At 34.3% G+C, this 27976-nt stretch overlaps 1 protein-coding gene across 10 annotated transcripts in view; it reads right to left on the bottom strand.

Annotated features, from left to right (window-relative positions):
• Nucleotides 1–2450: 2450 nt before the first annotated feature.
• Nucleotides 2451–27976, bottom strand: part of NIPBL (NIPBL cohesin loading factor) — a 141220-nt gene continuing 115694 nt past the window's right edge. For 7 of the 10 annotated variants that reach the window (XM_015652701.2, XM_015652706.2, XM_033520357.1 and 4 more), the window contains 23 exons: nt 25418–25507; nt 24956–25170; nt 24756–24858; nt 23780–23878; nt 23544–23690; nt 21782–21916; nt 20316–20414; nt 18772–18825; nt 17495–17603; nt 16772–16908; nt 15116–15256; nt 14709–14802; nt 14447–14601; nt 14086–14176; nt 10814–10987; nt 10076–10266; nt 9225–9332; nt 7711–7911; nt 7172–7318; nt 5252–5547; nt 4767–4941; nt 4011–4196; nt 2451–3447 (listed from right to left, as the gene is read on the bottom strand). In XM_015652701.2, the coding sequence (XP_015508187.1) occupies nt 3082–3447; nt 4011–4196; nt 4767–4941; nt 5252–5547; nt 7172–7318; nt 7711–7911; nt 9225–9332; nt 10076–10266; nt 10814–10987; nt 14086–14176; nt 14447–14601; nt 14709–14802; nt 15116–15256; nt 16772–16908; nt 17495–17603; nt 18772–18825; nt 20316–20414; nt 21782–21916; nt 23544–23690; nt 23780–23878; nt 24756–24858; nt 24956–25170; nt 25418–25507 (3513 nt within the window). In that variant the 3' untranslated portion in view covers nt 2451–3081. Of the gene's footprint in view, nt 3448–3941; nt 4197–4766; nt 4942–5251; nt 5548–7171; nt 7319–7710; nt 7912–9224; nt 9333–10075; nt 10267–10813; nt 10988–14085; nt 14177–14446; nt 14602–14708; nt 14803–15115; nt 15257–16771; nt 16909–17494; nt 17604–18771; nt 18826–20315; nt 20415–21781; nt 21917–23543; nt 23691–23779; nt 23879–24755; nt 24859–24955; nt 25171–25417; nt 25508–27976 lie in introns of those variants that run through there. The other 3 variants (XM_015652703.3, XM_033520355.1, XR_004500431.1) reach the window with 3 other exon arrangements.

Raw genomic sequence — 27976 nt, 5'->3', positions numbered from 1 at the left:
AAAAAATATTTGTAATTACAGTTCTGTCAAAAACTATTGTGATCTTGAAAATATTCAAGAATTATTCTGCAATTTTACAGTAGTGAAGTGGAAGCTTAAAAATAATAATTTCATTCTTATTTAGATTGTGGAAATGTCTGTGTTTTCTTAAAAAGTACATTATGGCTAGTGCTAATTCTAAAAGCTTGATAATACCCCTTTGCAACAAGTTCCATGTACAGATCCTGTACTCAAAGGGAGAAAGCAGGAAGAATAAAAATTTCAATAATCTTATAGTTACATACGTAAAAATCTATATCCATACAGTGAAAAAATACTACAAAGCTATGTCAATACAAAGGAGCAAAATTGTGTCACTGGATCAATTACTGCACTGCAGCACTTAAACAAAACCCAAAACAAAACCAAACACCTTCTCATGTAGAAAAATTCTTATCTTGGAATGTGCTGTTGCTACTGATGTGGTTCATGCTGGTAAAGCTGCAGTCGCTACTCAGAGGTTGAGACTAGGCACTCACTCCATGCTGCAGACAACCATCAGACTGAGTCACACACAGCTAACTGGAGTTTGTTTTCCAAAACAGGGCATTGCTGCCTTTTCCTTTCACAGCAAATAACCAGAGCATTTGTGATTGGCAAAACCGGACTAGGTATTACTCTGTGTACTTTGGGAGGGTAAAATGCAACTCTTAACTAGTAAGAATCATATTCAATTTATTTAATCATCTATAAGCAACTTTATAACTGTAAATTATGTAACAGCCATCACATCCCATCAAGGAGCATGTATGCCACTGGCATATCATACAATATAGTAATGGTCTAAATCCTCTCAACTAAGACAACTTAAGACTTCAGGTTTATATTGTTTAATTATAAGTTCTTTCTGATAATTTTATTCCAATAAATACCAAGCAAATTGAAATAATCCCCCATCTTTGTTATTGGAAAAGCCACATGAGATCAACAAGGAAATATCTGTATTATCTATTAAAAATAAAATGCTTTAATATCAGAAATTACTAACAGCCAACTTAATTTTAAACTGCAACTGTATGAAATCCTTGGGTTTATCACTTGGGAGTTTCTTGGTGAAGTATTTTCAACTCTGCTTATCAGTAATATCTGACATGTCATATAACCCCTCTAGTCTCCAAGTATGACTTTGCCAGTATAAAAGCTGCACTTGGCCCTGAGAAATATAGTCTTTCAATGTTTGCTACAAAAATGTCCTGTTTCCAGAGCAGCAGAGGACTGACTCCTGCTTCTTCTGCTTCTCCCTCCTTTAACAATACCAATCTTAGCCCAAGAGGTGGCTTTTATATGGTGAAGAGAATACTATCAACACTACCAAACAAAGAGGTGCTAAAACATTTCTGTTCAGAGAAATTCCAGTGGTGAAACAGCAAAAAGGCATTCCCCAACAATTTACTACCTGGATTCTGAGGAGTTATTAATAATTTGTTTAATGTGTTGTTTGGGTTTTTTACATATCAATATTTTGGAATACTGTTACTATTCCTCACAAACTGAATGATGTATTATTAGAATTCTGCAAGTTAGTTTCATAGAAACAGCCCCCTACCATATATTAAATTTTTAAAAGAAACAAAACATAATAGAAAAATAATTATGTTGAGGAACACCTGTTTTTGATAAATACATTTGAAAAGACAGCAGGGTTTAACAGACTCCTAAAAAATTTAGCTGTTTTTAGATTTTTTCCTGTTTGCAAATATGCTGCTTTTCTTGCTCTCTAGGAAGACAAACTGCTTATGAAAGGTTGTGGCAAGGCAGTCAAAGCAAATACTTCTGGAAGATTTCAACAGCATTTTTTCAATTTACAAAATGTGAAAACATCTTTCAATTAGTAAAAAAATTAGTCTAATATACAAACATTTTTTAAAAAAATTCATTTGTGAAGGAATGTAGTGTAATTGCCCAGACTCATACCCATTCACTCCTCAGACAATGGTAGCTAGCTCCTCTTGACACAAGCCTCTCTATATTAACCCAGTGAAATGCATACATGGCCAGTTTGCCCAAGCAGAAGAGACATTCAGCTTTCCCCAGATTTGAACTATTGTAAGTTACCACTTGGACAGCATTAGAAAGAAATTGAAGCATACAAGGAATAAACTATAGTTTCTTTTTATATCAAAATGTACTCTTGAAAATGTGTTTGGCACAGTGCTAAATCATATAGTTAATACTAAATATTGCAGGATACAATAAAACCCTAGCGTTAACTTGTGTTTATACCCTTTTAGGGATAAAAATAAAAAGATACCAATTATTCAGAAGTCAGCCTATACAAACTGTATAAACAATATTTTATGTCTTGTTTTGAAAACCACTGATATAGTAAATTTTACATAAAAGACTGCAAAATAATATAAATGGATTTAAACAGATCTTTACAATAAGAAATTCAAATGGAAACAGACAAGTAACAAAGAGAAGTAAAAAAATTTATTGCAGTATTCGTTCCACCAGATTTGCTGGGGATCCCTTTTCTTGTATTATTTCAGGGTGACCTAATACATCAAAATCTACATTTACAAAAACTCCTCCTGCAGATAGGTCATAGATACTGCATGCTTTTTTTTCTTTCTTTTTTTTTTTTTTTTCTTCAACAGAATAAATTATATATCCAGGAGATTCTGCCACTTTACAGCCTGGAAAAACAATGCTTTCCTGGAAACTGGGCTAAGCTAAAGAAAGCCATCCGCTGCTAGGTTAAACTCCAAGAACACTTTATTAAGAACATTAACAGACTAATTTCCAACATTCACTTGTTTATTTTTTTTAAACAGAAAGGTTTTTTTTTTCAAGATATAAACAATTTTTTGTTAAACTATAATACAGTGGGAGTAAAAATGAACTGAGAAGTTTCTGCTGCACAACAGCGAAGGAAGCTCCCACAAAAATGTTTACCAAACATTTCCTTCTTTTTTCCCCGCGTCCCAGGTTCCATTCTTACTCTTCATTTAACTGATTTTTTTTTTTTGCCAGAAAGTTGATATTTCAAGTTTTTCTGTTATTTCAATTCCTGTAAATTTGGCTGCATGTACAAATTCATTAGCTGGAAGTTCCATCCTTGGCGGCATACAGCGATCGTAAAGTCTGCACAACTTTATTAGTCAGCTTATTAGCACTCGTTAGAGCAATTTTTTTGTAAATAATGTCTGACTCTTTAATAGTGTCTACCCAAGGCACCAGTTTGCGGCCATCACGGCGCTTAGCCTCAGTCCAGGAGCCACTGTAGGAGCCTGCCATCCACTGAACACTGAAGCCATTGCTGGTTTTCTGTACTACTCTTGCAATTTGTGGTCGGTCTTTGTACTTTGGACAGCAAATAGCGATGACATCCATGACATCAACACTTTCATTCATCTGTGCTGCCAACTCCGTAGAGTCTGAATTTCGTTTTGACCTTCTCAATGACTAAAACATTGGGGGGAAAAAAGACCAAGTGTTACACAAAAGAACTTTAGTGAAATTATTGCTTTTATTGCTTTTAATCCCTTGACGCCGGGAGTTGGGATTCCCCGGCACACATTCCATTGCCGGCAATGAGACGCACCGCGACCGCCAGCGCCAAGGGGTTAACATATCCTTGTAAAACCACATACTCTTAATTTGTACCCGTGTCTTTATCTCTTATTGATATATAAAATTATATATACACATGAATCATAAAGCTACATAAAAACTTGGCAACAATAAAAAGGATAACACACAGTACATTCCAAAGGAAAATTAATAACTTTTTATACGGGATAAATCTCATTTTCTAGTTTGTTTTTTTTTTATTGTCTTTTCTGTTAAACTTTCTACAAAAGTTGTATAAACGGTTAAGTAGAGAATCTCTATCTACAAAATGCTTTTTTTTCATGTGGATTACATTACTTGGTGTACATTTAATATAATAAACTGACATTTATAAGCACATAAAAATCATTTTACGTAATACGCTGCGAAATACGTTGACTCCTCCTCCGCCTCACCCCTGAAGTGCCTCCTCCTCTATCCTCCCCATCACTTTCATCGTCCTCTGTCTCAGCTGCATTGTTTTTAGGGCTGCCTCCTCCAAGCAGCGAGGTAATTGCTTTGTTCCGAGCATTTGTGCTAGCTGACACCTCTCCATCTTCTTCCTCTTCATCAGGATCCAAATGTTCCATAAGGAGCTTGAACTATTTAAAAAAAAAAATAAATTCACTTTGTAATTTTGAACATGGGACATTTATATCACATTACATTATGTTAGAAATAAGTACCAACATAAACAAACAGGGTAAAACATACATAAGACAACTTGAACAGCTTGTGGTGTGTTTTACAAACTTCACTTTCAGAATTTTTTTTGTGGATATACAAAAGCTTTCTTCCTGTGTTTTCCAAATGGCAAGTTTCCTCTAACTGTTACTGGTGAGGAGTGAGGGACAGTTAATAAACCACATCCAGTCTCTGTTCCCATGATGGAAAGAGTCAGGAATAAAGTGAGTAAGTAATATGGGAGAGGTATACAACATGGATAGAAGAAACTGGAATATAGTCCATAAAGATGAATATCCTTTAGCTGACATTAATTATCATTGAATTTAAACTTACTAAAAATCTTTGAAATACAATCCTGCTAAACATCCTGAAAGGAAGATCCATACATCAGGTAAGATAACAAGGACCTTAACATTTTGAAATGTACTTTGAAGTTTATACTGTGTTAAAGGACTTCAGACTTTTTCCAAAGTGATTTTACTTACATCTAAGTACTGTTTTACTATACTCCTCTTCACTTCTTCTGTGATCTTGGAATTAGCCATATCACTCCGCAGAAAATCCAAAGTTTGTTTTGGATGGAAATGCACTCCTGTCTTCCTGTTTATAGCTTTATCATACACTTTTGCAGATTCAGATGGAGAATATTTTTGAATTTTACTGTTAAAAGAAAACAAAAGAGAAGACTTTTTAAGGAAAATCCAGAGTAATTTGAACAAAAAGGTTTTAAAATCTCCCATATAGGTATTCATCTTTGAATCATTACATATACAATAGATAGTCAGGTAAGAAATCAAATAATTGGTTTTTTTTAAAGCCAAAGTTCAACTCAATAACATTTTTTCTCTGTTACACAAATGTATTGCTTTGTAGCATTGTATTGTATTGTAGTTAAAATCAACTTAAATAAATGAAAAAAACTTCTAAAACAACAACTGTAATAAGTGTCCTATTATCTAAAAAGCCTTACCTATCAGAGAACCCACAGAGGTTCTTTAGATGCTGTTTCAGCATTAAAAGTAATAATATGCCTTGGGAGACATTAGCAAATTCAATTAAAGGAGCTGAATTTTCAGGTAAACACTTCATCACTGCATTTATATCATTCTCTTCATCAGAATCTGAATCAGAGTCCACTCGTTTCCGTAACCTCCGAGGCTTAGAAGCTTCCTCCTCACTTTCACTCCCACTACCACTGTTACTGTCACTCTCAGTCTCCTCATCTGATGAAGGCTTTCTTTCCTTTTTTTTGTCTTTCACCATGGACTGCAAGACAGAGAAGTTACATTCCAAATTAGGGTAAGTAGCATCATGTCTATTCCTAAAATAATCTGTCCAAAATCATTATTAGCTTAAATTAGCGAGAATTCCCTGAAAAATTAGTTTATAACTTCATAGGCTTAAAATTATTTATGGCAAAAAGATACTGAAAAAATTATCCAAAAGCCAGATTTTCTTGCAAGGTGCATACAGAAGGAACTGAAACAACAAACACTCCCCTGGTGTGTTATCATAAAAAGACTTCTGAAATTCTTTAGTTCATCAGTGACAGCAAATACAGAAGGGCAAACACAATAAATCAGGAAGAAAATTCTGTTTTTCTTTCACCTGAATATAATTTCTGTATATCATGGAGATTTCCACATGTACTTTGGTGTTCAAGCTGGTTTTAAATCCTTTTCTCTTAAAATTCTATGATACTAATTACACTGCTGACTAAATTATTCTTATTATTATTCTTATCCTTATCCTTACTCTTATGAATAATTCTTGAAAATTCTTAAGAATAATCAGCTGCCCTATGCCTGGCAGTGTTCAAGGCCAGGCTGCGTGGAGGTCTGAGCAATCTGGTCTAGTGGAAGGCGCCGCTGCCCAGAACAGAGGGTTGGAACAAGGTGATCTTTAAGGTCTTTTCCAACCCTAGCCATTTTATGATTCTATGATTAGTTCTATGATTACTTGTACATCTACAGAATTTCACAAATACATTATTACTGCACATAGTATGAATTTTCAGAACACAGACCTCAGACGGATCTCATCCTTTTCATGCTGGCTGCTACATACTGGTTCTCAGCCTGAAGAATGTCTCTTTCAACCAGATTAAAAATCAACTTTGTTTTTTGATCAGCTTTGGTAGGGTGAGAGTTTAAAGCACAGTACTTTTCAGATAGTGAACTCTCAGGCATCAACTCTGTATTTATTAGTCAAACTGCACATTCTAGAAACTGGTTTGCGTCCTGACAATTTGCACCTTCTACTGTAATAGTTGTTCAGGAAAGGAAGACACTGAAGTCTTTAAGAAGCAGAAGCCTCCCACTTACAGTGGCTCCTGTGTTGTCGTAACAACAGGTACCCTGTCATGGTACAGGTTCTTATGTGCTGCCTTAAGAAATACTGCCTACTCCTCTCTTCCAATAAATAATGTATTTTAAATCTCTCAGGTAACACAAATTCAACTGCCATCAGCTACTTGACAGCAAAATGAACTACCAACACGATTTTATTATTAACATTTTACAAACAACCACAACAAACTACTATTCCACAATAATTCTGCGTTGATGTACTTTCGGATGTATAAAATTAACTGTTACTCAGCTATATAGAGAAATTCTATAGATCTGATCTCAAAATTCATCATTCTTATTTAATAATATAAACAGCAATGTAAGTAGAGTTTTTGACTACTGTCAACCATATACAGGTCAGAACAGTGTTGTTTGTTTTTTGACTATTGTTTATATTTTATTATTGTTTATATATATGTCAAGTCATGCAACTGGTCCACACAACAATAATAGTACTGCATTCACTGAAAAACTGACCACATTATGGAGAAGCTTATGTTTCCACCACCATAAATATACTAAAATATAAATGCACATACCTCTTTAAATGACTGTAGTAGGTTGCTACCAGAAACTGATAGTGTAATGTCTATATGATGCATTATAAACAGTGGCTCTTCCTGTGTTTGGTAAGGAAAACAGGCTAGATTGTCTGCTATGTACAAAAGCATATTCACCTCTGTTTTCTGGAAGAAAAAATAATACATAAATACATGCAGAAATATCCTGGATTCATATACTTCTGCAGTGTTCCTAACAGTCTAGAGCAAAAAACATGAACACAATTTTTATCTATACAGTTCCCACACGTCTAAAAAACATCTATACATGCAAAATTTAGTCCTACCTGAAGATACATTATTTCTGATCAGTCCAAACTGAGTATAAAATGGTAAAATGATGCAACATGCATTCTATCACACAGATAGATACTTTATATTAGAAAGCCAAAAAAAGTAGGGACATCAGGGACAAATCTATCAATAATTATGTTACAAAAATACATCATAAAATGAGAACTTAAGCCTGTAATGCTGCATTTTAACTTATTTTTAAGTGAAGAAAATGTGGTGCTTACTGCAGTATCATCAAAGAGGTTGAGTAAAGAAATTAGAAAGGCTCGTCTGTGCTGACGGTTCCCTCGAATCATGGAGTAGAGGTGTGAACACAGTGCACTGGATGATTCATCATGTCTAAATCCTCTCACAGGATCTTTTGGGCAGGTATTAATTGCCTGTTGTACTTGGTAAGACATCTTCATACCAGCCACTGCTTTCATCTGAAAGGGAAATATATTTATTTTTATTCAAAACATTAATTTGAAAGCAGTAAAATTCAATTCTTTTAAAGGGATGCTCGTCTGAAATTTAAATTTAAAACACACACTGAGGCAATACTACCTTTTGAGGCAGCAAATAGATTTGAGCTGTCAAATAGAACTTGTGGCAGAGATCAGAATGTCTTGTGAACTGTTTTGACTGTAAATTCTGCTAGGAGGAACATACAGCTAATCTGTTTACCCACTATAGCCAGATATTTAAATTCAAACAATTTTCAGGGAAATGTTTTCATACATGAACAAAATATTTTACCACATGTATATGCTTGGTATCCCCTGTAGTGAAACAAGTAATTTAATCTGTATGAGTACAATAGCACTAACAAATAGAAAACCAGTGTTTTTTGGTTTTTTGGGTTTTTTTTCCTTCATATATCCAATAATTTCCAGCTGATTTTACTCAATTCAATGGTCCTGCTCTAGTTTCAGAACAATCTCTAGTTAGGCTGCATAGCCAATTGTCCTCATACTACCTCTGCTGCTGTTGGTCAACAAAGTTGTCTATACACTGTCTTAAATCCCAGCTGCCTAACACAGCAAATTCCAACTGCTAGCCTTCACCTAATGGATGAGTTATCTGTTTGGATGCCATCAACAGTGCAATGCTCCAAATTCACTGGAATAAAAGGAAGGACATGGAGTCCTTCAACATAGTACACACACTGAACCTAGACTGGTATCTTCCAAAATGAGGAGAATGCTGCAGCCTAATTGCAGATCTTACGCAGAACTGGCACTATGCCACAACTCCACATCCTCACATAGCCCGTAGTTTTTCCTTTAAGCAAGATTTATCAGATGTAAACAGCTTCCTATGCTTCTGCTTGGATTACAATTTATAAAGCCTTTCTGCATTGCATGCCCTAAGATATATATACTCCAAGGAATTCTATTGACTATTACATGGTGTTTTCTTTTCTAGTCCACTGATACAGGAAAATCACTGCTAAACATTATGAAACACTTGTCCTTACCTCTTCTCAAATAAAGGCTCTTAAGTACTGTTTAGTGTAGAAAATATTACTGTGAATCACAAATTAAAGGAAATTTTGGACTAGAATTAATTTATTAAATTCCTTCCTGTTTCTCAGAACAGAAATCTCCAAACAGGGGAAAGAGTCATCTTTACAACTGCCTACAGTTATTTTACTTTTTTCCTTTATAGTCTTTTTCTGAAGCTGAAACATATTCAAGTGTTAAACCACTAGAGAACATAAAAATATTTTATAAAATGTTAAATTAGAATTACTCACGTGAATGAACCCAGCATATTTTTTGTCTATTTCCACCAACTGTTGGTCAGCTTTATTTCGCATAGAGGGCTCTGGATCTGTGCCCATAGCAATTAAGTATGGCACACACTTGAAAAACAAATGAAATGGTTATTCAAAGGCATTGTACCTCCTCTTTCTCAGTCTTTGTTCTTTGCTTCTACTGCAGAAATTAGAATAGGAAGGTCTATGCAACTTAGTACTCTTTTTTCAAGTAAACAGAACAAAATACTACAAGACACCAGCATTCTAATGAAGTTGTGAGGTTTCACATAGTATTTCCCTTCTCCTCAAACTCTATAGTCAGTTTAAAATACAGAAAATTGCATTTTAACCCCCCCGCCAAAAAACATTTATGATTGAACATGTGAAATGGTTGCAGCATCAAAAATTAATTACAAAACATTATGTAAGCAAAGAGTGATGGAGATGATGGTTGAAGTTCTGACACTGACTGTGCAATTCCACAGTGTTTGGAGGATATAGGGATTGAGCTGGAAGCAAGCTGACATGGAATACAGAACTAAATAAAGAAAACATTATGGCGTATACCTCAAAGTTCTAACAGAAATATGCTCCAATGCACATATCTACATGCTCTTTAGGTACTGCCTGGGCTTTTACATCTTAATCCAAATATAGATAATGAAGCATTTGGAATATCGTTGGCTAACAACATAAAGCAGATTTCAAAATGTGCCTTCTGCAAAAGCTTCTTGCTACAGGAAGAAACTACTGTAACGTAAGTAGAAGACCTGGAAATTTATGTGGCAAATGTGAAAGCCCCTAAAAACACGAATAAAAGGAAGTCCCACCACAAAAGCCTATCATACCTGAACAGGATGGATGAGACCTTGGTTTAATGTCAGTGCAATGACATTTAGAGCAAAGTGGCGTACACTGGACTGGTTATGAAAGAAAGCCTCAAGGACCTGTTTGAGATATAGCTGCATGATGGAACTACTCATCCCTGAGGAAATATCACCCATTTCTTTCAGGTCTTCCTGTTTTGCTACTTTTTTCCCTGTGGAAAGGACAAAAGCAATAGCATACTCATCATAGTATAATTACTTATTTTGCCATCACTTCCTGTATGCTGATGTTTAAGTTTCACAATAAAAACAACTTTCAGCTGCCTTAGAATGGGTTTACAATCTCATGAAACGTAAAATATATTTATACGTTAGATTGAGTAATCTAACGTATAAATATATGTATCAACAAAATAAAGAGACAAAATTTTAATTCAAGTCTTAATTCCTTAATAAAGTTTTTTAATAATGTTGCATTAGTTATTTTCTATCTGCAAATTAAACTTAAGAGGGTTTTTTGATAAAAAATATTACCATCAATACAATTATGAATTCTGGATTGCTGCCAGTATTTATGCATTTTGGAAGTAAATAACACACCTACACATATTCCTCTTTTTAGTAAATTCTACAATATTTTGGGTACAATACTACTGATCTGTTTACAATTTTAAGTGACTCAGTGCAGATATATAGTAACTGTATGCAACAAAGTCAGGTTTTGCAAGGCTCATGAGTACAGAAGAATTCAGCACTTACAGTCTCTGTCTGCCTGCTGCATACGTGTATCCTCCTCCTGCAAGTAGGTCTGGAGGTTTTTTAACACCTGGATTTTTAAGTTTACTGAACAGTTCTTATCTGAAAGAATGCTGTTGTACAGAGTCTTCACCTCTTGTTCAAACATTAAACTTGGGTGCTGTATAAATGCAAATCCTAAGAGTGGAGAAAAGAGGAAATGGTTCTCAGTATTATAATCTAGAAATTGTATTCCTGCTTTTTAAGCTGTTCAGAAGAAAGGTATAAAATGTATCTCCTCCCAGCAGCACAGCTTTTTCTAGTCCAAACAGTATCATGCTTCCATATGGACACCATCCATTGCTTACAAGGAGCTCTAATAACCATGACAGTCCTATTAACCACGATTTTGTCTGATGGGTAAAATGGAGTGTTGACCAAGGGCAGCTGCACAGAAAGTTACACAGATCTGGAACCAGGTCCAGTGTAGCGGCCTGCATCTCAATGACTAAGGGCAATCATAAAAACTAGAAAGGAACATTACCAAAAAATATCTGTTATTTTTCTAATACAGACATTCTAATACATCTAGAGACAAACATTTTGCTGCAATTGTAAAATGTGGCTCATACAGATGCAGAGAAAATGTGGAAAGGTTGATAAATATCAAGGGTATTTAACATAATAATAGAAAAAATAGTCACCAAGGAACACAGTAAATTTTATACCTTTTGCTGTCATTATTCATAAACCTATTGTAGTCTTCCCTTGAAGATCATCTGAAGTGTTCCAAGACTATGTATTTTGGAAGACACATACTACAGAACAGTTCTTAGCTGTAGTCTTCCCTTGCCAACAAACTGGCTGTTCTTAAGTAGGTATTTAATAAAAACTTCTCTAAATTACTGGCAGAATATACCATTTTAGATAATGTATGTAGATATAGAAGTGTTTCTGACAAACTCTTACACAGTATCTTAAAAAAACAGTAAAGGGAACATAACATCCTAATTAATTTACATTTAACTACTTCATTGTTTTAAAGACTGTTTAGGAAAAAGTAGACATTAAATGCATTTCTTGTGACCACAAAAAATTCAGATGTTAAATGGGCACACAGAAAAAATTGGAACATAAAAGAAAAATGGGGGAATAAATAAAAGCAAATAAAATTATGCAAGGGCAATATATAAAAATAACTGTAACAGAGGGAAGGTTGAGTCAAGTTTTTAAAAAGGCTCCATACACACAAAAAGACAGTGTAGGTAAAGGTGAAGTCCAAGGCAAGCCCTTAGTGTATTTCAGATCTCATTTCAATCTCAAAACAAGAAGCAGAGAAGCCCGCAAGAGAAAGGGAAAAGAGAAGAAGAAGAAATTATGGTGGTCTTTAGAGTATGTGGTATGATTGTTCAGTCTATACAAGTGTACATTGATGTTTGTAACTTGACCACCTCTGTGCAAAGGCCAGCCCATTTCTTGTTAATTTTAAAAATGAAAAGCACATGGATGTATTCATAACAACTCATAAAACTTTTTCTTCATTCACTTGAAAAATCTAAACCACTAGTATTCTCAGGGAAATTCTTACTTTTCTATCCCCAGTTAACTGGGGAAGTAATCTTACTTGGCATAAGAGGCTGTCATAGGAGATGAAGAAAGGCACCTGCTGTTATGTTTTTTTAAGAACTGAATTCACATCTCAGAGATGCTGTCACAACATTTCTCTTCACACCTTTGTTTTCACTCTGTTAAGAATCTTTAGAGTAAGCACTGAACTTGGTTGATTAAACATTTACTGTTAGGCACCTAAAAGTTTAGCAAAATTTACTAAGAATTTATATCCTCAACTTGCTTTGCAAGTACATATCTGGAAAAGAAGCACAACCACAATTATTAACCTTAGGATTAAGCTTAATCCCTCAAGAGCAGTGACATATACTGAAGCAAAGGCTAAACCTGTTGAGTGTCCCTACTAAAGTGACAGGCTGATAGGAAAGTACATTTTTCACATGACCCTTTTCGTCATATATAAACATTGAGTTAGCTTGCTAGTCCTTTTCAGTGTACTGCTGCTCATGAGCATTGAACGAGTTTGATAACGCTGCACAGTGACCAGACTGAGGTCACAATTTGCACTGTCTACTACATCTCCATACATTCACCAGCTATCTTCAGAATCAGTACTTGAATGAAATAGATATATCACTAAAAACAGTGAGGTTTAAATAAAATAAAGCTGGATACATTTACAGGCAGAAAAAAAAATCTGAAGAATGACTACTGACAAAACAGTTCACAGTTCAGTCTATAATTCAGAAACATTTTTGGCAAATATGACATACTCCATATTCATGAGCAGAGTGATCATCTCTATGGTTAGGAATACAGACCCTACCCAACATATGATATTCTGTAGAGCGCTATTAAACTGGACTAGATTATAGGTTAGTGTCATGTACATTGACATTATGCCCAGAAAAGCTGCAAGTAGTCCATTGTTCCTGCAACAGAGACAACTCCAATGCCATTAATCCTCCTCAACTGTCTTGAAATGGTATTTCTTAGAACATGAAATGAAGATTCAGTCTTGATCCTTATCCTCACAGCCCTCCCTAGCCTGTTAGAGTAGAATATCTAAAAAGTCACCTAAATAGCAACATAAAGAAGGAAATTATTGCCCACAGTTAAATCATAAAATGGAGGCTTTCATGCCTTGGGGACAATTTATTTTAGACCAAGCAATAACCAAGAATTGAATTCTTCCAGAAATCAAGACCTATCTGCCCAAACAAGATTTTCTCAGATCTACAATTTTTATCCCTGAGTGGCAGTTCATTTTCTATTGCAAATCACTGAAATGCCATACAAATCTCAAAAAAGCCATCCAGCTACTATAAACAGCAGTTCCCTTGACTCCTGCAGAATGTCTGCTCCTACCCCTAAAATGTTCCAAGTTTTTCCGTCCTTTTTTACCTTGTGGACTGAAAAACAAGGTTTGGAGTTATACTTGCATATGGAGTAAAAAACCAGCATCTTCATTACCTTGAAAATTTGCTTCCCTCTACAACTTGGTCACACATCAAAAGGCATTCATTGTCAAAAGCACCCTAGCTGCTGCAGACTTATGCAACTAGCAACCCTTTGACAGCTTTGCTATGACCAGTTCTCAAACAAAATATGCAGTAAGCTTTGATTTTAAGTAACCTCTTTTGTGACTACACAAATACATTAATTCCTACTGATACACATGTATTTTTACTAGAGCAGAATAATAAAAAACTATTAATATTTCTTACCAAGACCAATAATGGCTTTTGTCTGTACTTCTTCATCTGAATGCTTTGTAAAATACATCAGCAGTTCAAGTACTTTATCCTTAATGTTAACCTGGGCAAATTAAAACAAAATTAATATCTATTTGAAGATAGAATAGACGTTTTTAATCTTTTATATAAAGAACGTACATAGAAAAGGAATGGAGAAACACAACTTTACTACACAGTCCTAGCAATATCATGTATTTAAAAACCAGAAAACAATACCTTATGCATTAGGAAAAAATATATACCTTAGGGGGACTAGGAATAATATACTTTCAAATTAAAATGGAGCATTCAATATACCTAAGACATGGAGAATAAATGAAAGTTAGTTTACCTTACTGTTGCCCTTAAAATCTTCCTGATCAAAATCAAAATGGCGACACAGTGCTCCAACAGTGAAAAGTGATCTAAGGAGTGCTGGTTTATTGGCAGTAAGTATTGTACTGTTGGGGTCTTCTTGGTGTTGATTTTTTAATTTAGAAAGTGCACCTGTAGTAAAATAAAAGTTTTTTATCTCAGTGTTTAAATGTGGTGTATCTCTCAGATAAAATTTGTATTCAAAACTGAAAAGTGAGAATTGTTATGATTTTGCTTACCATAGTATCTGTTAAAACAAGCCCATACAAATTTATAGTTCTGGGTGACCTTGTTCACAACAGCCCCAAGACAGCTCACACAGTGCTGAACAACCTAGGAGCAAGAAAACACAAATAAATTATCTACTCAGAAGTTTAAATTGAGATTCTTGTTAAGTTTTGCAGGAAAAAGCTATGCTGAACTAAAATTAACAATCTAACAGATATAACATAATGTGCCTCCCCAGACTGCTCTGAAAACCAATTCATACTCATTAAAATACAGAGAAAACACATGGAAATCCTGATAAACCAAGTACACTGATTTTTCATTGCTCAGAAGTTATATTCATAATGAAGATGAGACTGTCTTTAAACTAAAGTCATGTGAAATGGAATCAATAGAATAGTAGCAATTAAAAACTTACTGTCATGCCATATTTGATGATGAGTTTCATGAGGTCTTCCTCAATAGTGGCAAGAAAGGTCTCACTTGGGTGCTCCATTAGCGGCACTACAAGCTCTAAGATTTTTGCAACATTGCAGATCACCATGAAATCATTCTGGGTCTGAAACAACAGCATTTATAGTGTTTAATACTTCTGGTCATGGATAAGCTAAGTATTATTATTATGTACTGACAGTTAAAAAGTCCAACTTATTTAAGATATTTGGTAAATATCTAAAAGAATATTTATATATTTCACATCTGCTATTAGATTACGTATTATTACGAAATCTAGTTCTGTTTACTACAGGCATTCTGGGGAAAAAAAGTCTGGATAAGCAGAATTACACATCTTATCAAGGCTGTGCCAGATGTGAAAACCTTTGGGTCCGATAATCTTCTGAAGTTTTACAAGAAATCTAGGAATTCTTCTGAGATATGCACACTAGAGAAGACACAACACCTGAAAACCAGGTACCAGCAAAAAAATGAAGTTGCGCAATGACATAATGCACCTTAAACAAAAAGTAATAATGTGCACAAGGGTAGAAATTACAATTAAAATTACTACTGGTTTGATTATACTGACTGCAAGTATATTTTAAGTCTGGAATCTATGGAAAACATCTGTTAAAGAGACATCCTGCTAGAAATGGACTTTTGACAAAATCCAGCTTGCTAACCAGGATAGTATAAATCCTGAATGCTAGTATCAAGCTATTTGACATGTTCAAGCTGTCAGTGGTAATTTTGTGATTCATCTCAACCTGTGTAAATACAAAACAAATCATTTGCAACCAACTAAATGAGCAGCAGGAAGTAAATATTTAGATAAGTCTTTCCTATACTGTTTGTTCAGAAATAGCTCTTAGAGACTGTTGTAAATGTGCTCTATGGAACATGGAAAATGCCTGGAAAATGCCAGGCTGTATCTACAGTCTAAGTTGGTAAGAAGTACCCCTTAAGCCTGCCCTGGGCAGCTCACCTATTGAATGGCACTGCTGCTACCCACTCATGCTCATCATCCTTGAGCAATGGGTGCATGATCCTGCCCTGCTCCCTATAACCAGTCAGGGTGCCAGATCAAAATGGCAGAAACCATTGCAAGGATTCAGAGACCTGAGTGGGGGTGGGTTTCAGTGTTAGAGCTCTCTACAATGTCTTACAGAGAAATACAAGAGCACTAGAGCTAGAGAAGTACGAAATGAAGTCTAGAAGAGAATGAAATAAGACGTTTTCTTTTATCTGCTATATATTAGATCACTCTATCTTATGGAACCTTATCCTTAGTCTTAAGATTCATAGTTTAAACATTAACTACTTTTAAGACTGTGACTGTAAACTAAAACAATTCTAAGAAACTATTTTCTGAAGGGAGAAAGACCCAGAAAGATGCAGAACAGGTTTCAGTTTCATTTGGCTGCAAAATATGAAAGTAGAATGTGAGGAAGAACATCTTAAAAGCTACAGGGATCATCAAAAAGATCTAGTAACTTCCAAAGCTGTGATGCTCATGAAAACACTCCACACTTTTATTACATTTTCTTTTCCTACCTTAAATTTCCTCAAGTATACAAGACAGATATTAATTTTCATGCTCAATTATCTAGCAAAAAGACTGATTTTCTTTACTTACACTACATTTAGTGGTCAGGTATGGCTGCATGGTCATTGCATGTTTGACCATTAGCTGGGGCCTTATTTTGCTGAATAAGAACAAAGTGGTTATGCAAGCAACCAAGCGACCAGAATTCACACCTTTATTGTCAGAATCTGCAAAAGATTAGAAAATACAAAAGGGATAGTAAGATCAAGTACTGTTTAAGCAATGAAAAACATATGGCCTAAACACTCTTTCAGTATCTCTTTCATTACATCTCTTTAAAGATCAAAATAGAATGTCTTATTAGAAATGAGAACACAATGTATTAACATTTATAAAGGACCACAAAAGACTTGAAAAAAAAGCAAACATACATCAAAGACATCACTTGCTTTCAAACTCTTTACTGCAAATGTTTCCTATGCCAATGATTCCTATTACCAGTAGAGAACATACTAACGCAAATAAAACATGCCACGTTAGTTTTGGTTTTAGTGATGTGAAAGTTTGAACCAGTTATTTATTTTAAAGGTAGTTCTACTATTTTGGTTAGCTGGTGAAGATTAGGGAAGTCTTATTATTTATTATATAGTGCTTAAAATTTCATCACTTAAGAACAATGACTTATTACAACCAGCTTTTAAGAGGAATTCCAGGACAGTAGCTTTTTACAATGAAGTGTAAACAATGAAGTGTGAACTGTTACAGTATCATAAAAAATTCAAAGTATTTTAGCTGAGTTTTAAATAATATTACCTGATAAAGATTCTTCATATTTAAGAATGTGCTCAACCAAATTGTCAACTAGCTGAGTACAGGCTTTCTTCACAGGTTTGTATGAGGCATCCTCTTCTGACTTCAACAGCTGTAGCAGATGAAACAGAAAATGGTTTAGTGTTAAGCTGCATTCATTTGTATAGGATACATGCTATAAATGGTTTTAAAACAATTACTACAGATACACAAGGATTTTAGATTACAAAATGATTTAATTCTCCATAAAACTTATATGGTAAAGAAAGAATTATGAGAAGTAAAAAAGCAGCATAAGTAAAGAAAAAGTAACTGCAATAAAAATCCATAGTAGCTCTCCTGATCTTTTGCATCGGGATGAAAGCTGCTCTATGCTTAATAAAATAATGCAGGAACTAGCAGGAGTTCAAAGATTTTTAAAATGCTTAGAGAAATAAAGTGCAAATTCAAAACAAATGTTTTTGACACTAAGCTAAAATATCAAATGAGGATCTAACATAGCTGTGTATGAATACTTTATTTAAACTTTTTACATATGAGTTTGGGTACTAAAATTGTGGCCATGAAGATTCTTCTAGTATCTAAGAAGGACTGAGACCGTATTATAGCCTTTCCTTCAGTGAAGATGTTCTTAGTGAAGAGGCTCTGATGTAATTAACAACCTATTTTCATGACACTTAAGGCAAAAGTGGAATCGAAGTATTTCCTTGCTTGAAAATTTACCAGTGCATGCATGATGTAGAGAATGATAACACAGATTAAGAGATATAAACAAACCAAGATCAATTCTTAAAAATATTGGTATTAGATATAAGTAGAATATAATGCAGAAGTAACTTATAGTCTGAAGATTCACTGCTTCCATAAATTTTGTAGAAAATATACTGGATGTGAAAATACACTTATCTACCATTCTAAAAAATCAACATCAGTAGACACCTTATTTCAGAATTAAGTACCTCAGCTGTGGACTTTGTGTTACGCCAGTCATTATTGAAGAACTAATGAAATTAAACAAATAAATGAAACTCCTCCCAAAACCAAGAAATGAATTATTTTTAAAAGATGATTTGCAAAGAAAGAAACTAATGCCAAAGGAAAGTGCACTGAGAAAGACAGAAAAACAGGTCAGATGTTAAGGAGCAGAAATTGAATTTATTATTATTACATTTGTCTATTGTAGGACTGCTCTTGGGGTTCCCAGTCTATGTGCTTTAGAAGTAAAAGGAACACTAAAATTCTAACAATGATTATACTATTATTCAAAATTCATTACTTACATTTTGAAGAAGTTGTTCAAACCAATCATACCCTGTATCTCTACAAGCTGCAACCTAGAAGCATTTTTGAGAATAAATTAGTTAATAAACAAGGCATCTGAGGAAAAATTATTTCAATACAGATGTTATCTCAAAAGAACAGCAAACATGCATACATTTCTATACACGTTAAGAACAATGGAGATCAGAAACTGTCTTCTGCATTTGAAGAATAGTTTCCACCATTTAAGTGACTCTAGAATTTGTATTTCATACCACACAAAGCCCACAATGCTTCCCTGGAGATTGCTCTCCCTAGTGCAAGATAAGCTTCTGTTTTGTAGAAAATTTTGCACGAATTCATGTATAAATACAATCTTGACGCTTTGAAAATGGACATGTATGTGTATCATAGAACTACATCATCTCTCGAGTTGAAGGGATCCACAGGGATCATCAAGTCTAACTCCTGGCCCTGCACAGCACACCCCAAGAGCCAGACCATATGCCTGAGAGCATTGTCCAAAAACCTCTTAAATTCTGTCGGGTTTGGTACTGATGACTTCCCTAGGGAGCCTGTTCCAGTGACCAACCACCCTTTGGGGAAGAACGTTTTCCAGATTTTCAACCTAGACCTCCCTTGACACGTTTTCAGGCCACTCTCTTGTGTCTGTGCACCAGAGAGAAGTACATGCACACACACACATATTTATTTGGGTATACATATATATGTATTTTTATATAAACAAACCAAGCCTTTACTGGTATTATATGTCAGGAGCAACACACAGGTGGTTCAAATTAGAACTGTCAGGAGAACTGAGAATTAAACAGAAGTCAAACTGACTGACTGATCCTCAGACAGGAAAAATGTAAACCAGACTCTAATTTTTTTTAAATGCTGTAAAGTAAAATGAGGTCTAAATCTATAATTTTAAGTAATGAAGTGAGTTATTTATTTTTTAAATTTATATCTTTGAATTGATATTAAATCACCTTTTCATCACAGTGTTTTTATACAATGTATTTTCACTACAAATTAAAGCATTTTTATCTGAAGCAGACTTTGTTATTTTGAAGATATGCTATTTAATTTGCTGTTCAGTAAAAGAAAGATACAATTATGCATACACCAGTTTACTCTTAGTAGAAACATGAGCCTGTATTTATTAAAACTGCTTACAAAGCTTACCAAAAAAGGTTATCAATTGTTTGAGGAAAATTTTCTTTTAAGAGACAAGTTCTTAGGTAGACTTAACTATACACTGCTAGTAGCAATTCTTGTAGAATGTTACATACAATAGAAATTGGTTGTGTTTTAACCGAACAAGTACTTAATAGAATCTGAATATAGTGTGGTCACAGTTATTATTGCCAGCAGATTAGTGAGCATTTAAAATTTCCTACAGCCTGCTCAATCATGTGAATATTTTTAGCATACATTTCATGCCTGAAACATAAAGGGGAAACCATCATATTACTGTGTTTAAAAAATACAGATACTATTTCTAAGATACTAAAAACAAAATTGAATTTTGCATACAGCTCAAATTTGTTTAACATACCACATCAGTGATGTTTAGGATTTTCCTTGTCATTGCTTCTTTGTCATGGTGTGGAGTTGGAGTAAACCAGAGCTTCTGGAATGTCTCATTTACTAATTTCTGAAGGAAAATAAAACACTAGCATAAACTTACACTGTCATGTAAGTATTAATTCTAATATATCCATACAACAGATGTGCTGATGATCTGTGCTTTTTCATAAGGAATTATGCAACTTAAATGAGACTGTAGTAAGAAATGTTATCTGAGACAGACCCAGATCTACTATTACAGGACTTATACTGATCTCCTGTCAAACTTCTGCAAAATGAAACAATGGGAACTAATGCTACAAAAAATAAAGTTACCATAAAGTTACCACCTTCCTGCATTAATTGGTATTCCTCAGAAAAACACAGCTGACTGAGAAGCTGACAACTGAAAAAATAATCCTTAAAGCAGAACTGCAGCAGCAGTGGTAGGTTCATTTAGCTTACAAAACAGCTGTGACAAGGCAGGAAAGAGAGAGAAGTCAAGTCTCTACACTCAAATATACACAGTATGTAACCTTCCAATGTTTTTGAATAAAGAAAAATATAGAATAGAATTCAAGTGAACAAAAAATTATTCCAAGTGAACAAAAACTATTCCAAAATTACTTCTCATTTATGGAACTGTTAAAAATGCATTAAAGTTTATGCCTTGTTTTTTCTTTTTGTTAGAAAGGTAAGAGGAAGGAAGGGAGAGAACTTGATCATTCTTCCTTTCCAGCAGCACCTTGGCTTTAGCTGTTCATCTACTTGTTGATTAAGAGTCTTTTCAGGAAGCAAATTTACATTAATGTACCTCAAGAGGTAAAAATATCTGCTGCAAAGTGTGATACAAAATTATTATAGGTGTATCCCTAATTACTCAAGAATTTAAAAAGTATTTTGTCAAATTCAACAAAATCATTATCAGGTTTATTATTTCACACATTGTATTAGGTCTGTGTTCTTCTTCACATACACACTGCACAAAGGGTAGCATATGAGCACATAAGCAACATTTCAGGCAAATAACTGCCTCACTGAACATTCAGAATTAATACAAAATTAGCACAGATTAATACTTTATAACTTTAAAAATTATATATGGCATATGTTAATGTCAATTAATTAATTTTTACTTAAAATTTACTGATTTGCAGAAATCAAAATTTTATGTCAATTTTACTTGCTAGAAAAGAGAAGAACCAGAGAAAATACTTGCAAGAAAAAAACAAATCTCTGGAAAATATTTAAAATATTTTGATTGTCAGCGAGAAGTTACAGAAAACAGAGGATAGAGAAGTAAGAGAAATTTACAGAAAGCTAAAATATCAGCTCTTAAAAATTTGTAAGTCATAAATATTACAAAGGAGAAATGAAGTATTTTTTTATTTTTTCACAATAGGGAAACACTAAAGTAACAATAATTAAAACTCTGAAGGATATGTTTCATTCTACCTTAATGCCTTCTTCATCATTGACTCTCCGGATCATTTTCACACACATTTCTGTAATTTTGGGAAAAGTTGGTTGTTCAATGCAGATATCCCTAAGTATTTTTATTACTCTTTTTCTGACACTGATACCAGTATCCTGTGAAGAGAAAAGAATTACACTCTTGAAAACAAATCAGAAACATTATTTTTTGCTCTATATGAATTAATATTTGAAGATCACCCAATTTGACTCCCAAAATTCATTTAGAAAAGGCAACTACAATCTTCTGGAATGCACTTACACAAAAGCTCAGCATAACTTGTTCTAAAGGCTCAGGCTGAGTTCCCAGAATGTTGAAACATTTTCTCCATCTACACCCTCCTAAGAGCTTATGATGTTTCAAATGTATAATCCACTTCTAAACTCAAGAACTTAAAAGCCAGATGTAATGAGGCTTTGGCTACTTTATTGGAACACACAAGATTCCCTATAGATTTGGACAATAATACTTTAAGCCTTTGGATAAAACTTGTGGATAAGATACATACAAGGCAGTCATTTCCATTTTACTAGGCTTCATCTAAGGAGACAGATGAGGAACTTCACTTCGTATCACCTTACTCAAAATCTGTTGAATCTGAGTATCAGGTTTAACTGCTTTATCTAGTATTGTATGCACATGATCTACCTATCTCCAAAAGCCCTCACAAACTTGTTTTATCATGTAACTACAGCAGATGTGTAGTACTTGACTAAAATCCTGACACGGATACTATAAGCTAATGTTATCCAACAGTTAAATTAACGTTGAACACCTAAACAAAAAAACCACTATTTTGTAAAAAAATGAATAAACCTTTCAAAACACTAAAAGTAGCATACGAAACCTGCCCTCAATGATCCGTATTTCAGACTTGAAATATACAGCAAAACTCCTTATTTCACTTTGTCCTGGTTAAAATTAATGTAGAGTTAATTTTTTCTCAGCTGCTGTTAAAGTGCTGTGTTTTGGATTCAGAATGAGAATGGTGTTGATAACACACTGATGTTTTGGTTTTGGCTAAGTCATATTTATCCTAAGTCAAGGACTTTTTTTTCCCTCCTGGTCTCATGCTCTGCCACTGAGGAGGTAGGCTAAAGAAACTGGGAGGGAGCATATCAGGACAGGTGACCAGAACTGGCCAAAGGGATACAGGGATACTTTCCACCACAGAATGTCATGCCTGCTATATATACCAGGGGGAGCTATCAGAAAGCACAGCCAATCTAGGTTTGGGAACGGGGCTCTGGCATCAGTCAGCAGATGGTGAGCAATTGCTTTGTGCATCAATTGATTTTTCCTTTTTATTATCATTATATATAATTATTATTGTATTTTACTTTATTTTCAATTATTAAATGTTCTTATCTCAACATATAATTTTAGTGCAATTCTGCTCACTCCACCAGGGTGGGGGTAAGTGATGCAGGAGTTGAGTGAGCAGCTGCATGATGTGTGCTAAACTTGTATTTGGGCTTAAACCATGACACAGCTAATCTGAGCACTAATAATGGAATCAAAAAAGAATGTAAACCTGGTCCTGATGCAGTACAACTTTCTGTAGAAGTTCACCTTTCAATGTAACAAAGCCTCTCTAGAAGCAAGTAGTGCATTTTACAAGGCTGTTCTTAATAGCATGATGGCTGACCATTCAAACAAATCCAGTTTATTAAACATGCTCAGTTAAAAGCAAATTTTCCAATGCCACTTATTTTGCCATAAATACCACAAGTACCACCATACCAATATTCTTTCAATCAGCATGTCATAATACTGCTCAGCAAGCTGAGGACGGCACAGCACAAATCGTCCAAGCAGCTCCACAGCTGCTTCTCGTACACTAGTGGAGTTATCCATTAGCCGCCCATGAACTCCTCGTTGCATATCCAGCTAAAAAGAACATATGAAACAAAGATTCAGAATAAAGATTTATTTTATATTAAGGGTAATATGTGCATGGTAGATATTTTCTTTTTTACCCTGGCTAGAATACTGGGGTCTACAGCAACCACCTCAGACAAACACTTCATGGCTTTTGTTCGAACAGCAATTGCATTTTCACCAAGTACACGCAGAATCTAGAAGAGAACAAAAATAAAGATTCAGTTGTTTTGGGAAGGTACAAAATAATAATCAAGAGCAAAAATGCAACAAAATAACATATAAATAGTATTACTAAAATAATAACTAAAAGATGACTATCTTCTCAGAGAATAAAAAGGTGAATGTAAGTGATATTTCATGGTACTGAAAACTGAAATTTCTGAAAACTGAACTGATATTTATTATTATTTGCTACTTCTCTGAAATGGGTTGTAAGATTCTTAACTTTAAATTTTACTTTTGTCATTCAGTTGTGGTTTTCACCATGGTTCTTTTAACAGTAGAGTAGGATATGGGCACTCTAAGAATGCCTCTGTATGCAGATCAACTTTAGTGCAACCTAAACTAGTACTGAATTTCAAACATGTCACTGTGCCAGGGTTAGTGCCCTTCTCCCAGAAAAAAAAAGAAATTACACTGATCAAACAGCAGCTTCCAAAGTGACAGCAACATGCACTGCAAACAACTGGGCAATGTGGCTTTTACTTTCAAATCAAATTAAACTCAGTTTAATGATTTAATCTTAGCAAAGGACCATACATCTTACAAAAGCTGTGAAAATTATTTCAACACTTTGTAATGATCCTCTAACTGTGTGCATACAGTAATTCTGCCACAGCCATACAGTAATAAATATAATACTGTGCGCACATGATAACATACAAAATGCATGCAAGAAAAGGAAACCTAATCACTTAAGCCATCAATACAGAATTTGAAAGCACGTGGTGTTATCATGGCCTGTAAATACCTCTGCTCAACAATGGATAGGTATAGCACATGGCTGTGAAAGTGTTTGGAATCAGAAGCCGACTGTGTCTCACTATACTAAGACTTCCAGTTACAGTTTACCTGTGTCAAATAAATATCGAAGCTCTGGGCAAACGGCCTCATAGAGGCCAAGTAGCGAACAATCAAACATGCATCTTCATAGTCCACAGTATCAGAATTCATCCTGAAATAAATTCCATGAGTTAATCAGGACATGTTGACAAAAATATTATTTAAAACATCAAAGGCATGGCTAATAAAGAAGTGATACTGAAACATACTTTAATGTACTGAACTGAGATGGAGCAGTTTTAATGATGCTACGAAGAAATTTTTTGCGACTTTCTGCTCTATGCATGATTTGTCCTGTGGTCTCAACATCTTTTGCATGATGAGTTCCTTCAGATGAATCCTCATCCTTCTGAGATTTAATTGCTTTTTCTGTCTCCATAGTTGTATCACGGAACCACTGAGCCACATAAAACTTCCGAGAAAACTGGAGAAATAGAGCAGGATGTACAGAAAACAAAACCAACAGTTACAGAAGAAGAATTAACAGATTTATAATGAGATTTAGGAAATCTAATGCATCAACATTATTTTTGAAAACACAATCAACAGTATATGTTAGGGTGACAATTTAACTGAAGCACTAATATATATAAAATCAAAAATAATTTTCTTCAGTACACGTTACTGAAATTATTTATATAAATTCCTGATGAAAGAAAGCTGAAATTTACCACTAATGATGCATCAATTTCTGTGTTCTCATCCAGATAATCTAGTAAAGCCTTTTGCAGCTGTTGAATTTCATCCTCTCCTCCTGAAACCTGTTAGAAGTAGAAAGATAGTTATAAACAAGAATCTTGCAGTCATAATTACCATCTGAAAATCTGCATGTCCACATATAAAATACACTGAAGTCAGTTGTTGGCATAATTGCACAGCATTTATAGTTTTTTAACCAGTTAGTTATAAAGTAAAAAAAAAATATAAAAGAGCAGAATAAGACTGGTTTTGAAACAGATTGACTGATTTGGCTTGTTTTAATTCTATGATCTTGAGTGAGGACCCTCTGTCATAGAAAAATATAAAAGGGCAAAACGCAGAAAACACCTTATTTCCTCAATATTATGCATCCTTGCAGTTGCTGATGTTACAGGAGAAAAAGATATTATTCTTTTACCCCAAAATGAATGAGGTCAAGAGTTCAAAGCATGCCTAGAAGACATATAATACTGTTGTAATAATAATAATAATAATAATAATAATAATAATAATAATAATAATAATAGTAACAATAACAACAACAATAACAACAATACACACATATATATATAAAAATATGTTTAACACCGTAAGGTACATATGTATGTGCACATATGTATGTGCAAATTGTGAATAGAAACTCTGGCCTTTGACAAACTTGAAATTCTGTAGATAACTGGCTTAATATAAGGTGTGCTTGATGCTTAACTGCCTAACTACTTTCAAACAAATAAAAATCCCAGAACAAAAAAAGTGAAACTGTGACGCCTATAAAAAATCACATTCAAGAATCAAAAGTAATGAAAAGTAATGAAAATGAAAGTAAAAGAATAATTTTTTTAATTCTTTAGCCAGAAAAAAAAATTTCTTTGTCAGCAATGAAACTTCTAACTTATAATCATCTTTAATTCTCTATTAAGAGCATTGACTGAGAATCTTGACACATATGCAGCATGTAACATACCTTGCAAACATCAGCAAGTGGAGAAAGGTATAATTAACAAGTCCAGAACATCAGTGTATCAAGAGATAAACTAATGAAAAGTATGCATAAGTGTTCAAATAAATTAGACAAACTATTTCTAAAAAAAAACCCGTAGTGTTTGAAAATGTCAAAACAAAATAGATTTTCCTCTAAAACTCATTCTATGAATCATGGATCCAAACCACAGTAGGGAGCATTATATGCATTTATCAATCATTGACTAATATCATGGTAATGACATCAGAGTGCAGAAGAAAATATCCAACAGAAGTATTCAATTTAGCAGAAAAGAAAAATCTGTAGGGGTGTGAGCTAATTTCTGAATAGGAATAATAATTAAAGTTTCTGATGACAACAGCTGCCCCTGGATCTTATTTTCTTGCCATTTGAACAGGTAAGTGAAGGTCATCCATACTGTACATATTGTTCTTCTCTTAGAAATTTGTAACACAACAGTCTACTGTACTGCATAGTACACACCTTCCACAATGCATGGATGGTACTGTCTACCACTAGTGATGTTAAGTTTCCTAAGAAACTGAAAATAAAATGGTTTAGTACTCAATTGCCCACCGCAATTTTATTCTCTGTAAGTGCTAATGCCTAGCAGCTACCTGATCCTGTAAAAACCCAAAACCAAACAGAAAAATTCAGGTCAGGTATATATCTTTCTAGAATATTTTCAGTATCAGAGAATAAGGAAAGAAATAAGGAAAGAGAAAATTTCTTCTGAAATACTTCCTCACTAATTATAATGTAGAATTGCCAGAATCACTGTCAAGAGTGGAGAATTATAATCCCTTATCATACAGAAGTATAAATTATATTACATAAAGATTCAATATGGTATGTTGTAGAATATTCTAATCAAAAGAAATTGTGGGAAGAATCAGCCTCATAAAGGAGTAGATTATTTTTCCTCTTTAATTGCATGCCTGAAAAGTATAGAAGATTTTCCTTCAATATAAATCTAATGGTCATTATAAAGTATGTGCAATTTATCTGTAGTCTTCTCAGGGAAGTAGAAGGGAAATCCTGAGAACAGTTAGTTCAGAAAGAAATGTATAGTATCCATAAGAAAAATGCAAATCCCCATTTGTAAAAAGACACATGGGACATGAGCTTCTCTTATACTATATAATGTATAGAGCCCAAATGCATATCCTGCTTTAGCATATGTTGACACTCTGGCAGATTTTGAGCAGCATTAGCAGAAATCCAAATATGGACTCTCCAATGAAAGACTGCATGGTTTTGGTAGCAGGGTGGGGTGGCTTCTTTGAGAAGCTGCCAAAAGCTTCTTCCATGTCCAGCAGAGCCAGTCCCTGGTGGCTCCAAAGATGACATACTGCTGGCCAAGGCTGGGCTAATTAGAGATGGTAGTAATGTGATAACATATTTTACAAGAAAGAAAAGAAAGTTATTGTTCAGATGTAATTGTGACCAGAGCAGAGCAGGATGAGAACATGTGAGAGGAACAGGCCTGCAGAAATAGGGTCAGTGAAGAAGGTGAGGGAAGAAATGCTCCAGGCACTGGAACTGAGAT

Source organism: Parus major, chromosome Z (genome assembly GCF_001522545.3).
Source record: "Parus major isolate Abel chromosome Z, Parus_major1.1, whole genome shotgun sequence".
NCBI classification, from domain to species: Eukaryota; Metazoa; Chordata; class Aves; order Passeriformes; family Paridae; genus Parus; species Parus major.
This window is presented reverse-complemented; position numbering and strand designations above follow the sequence as displayed.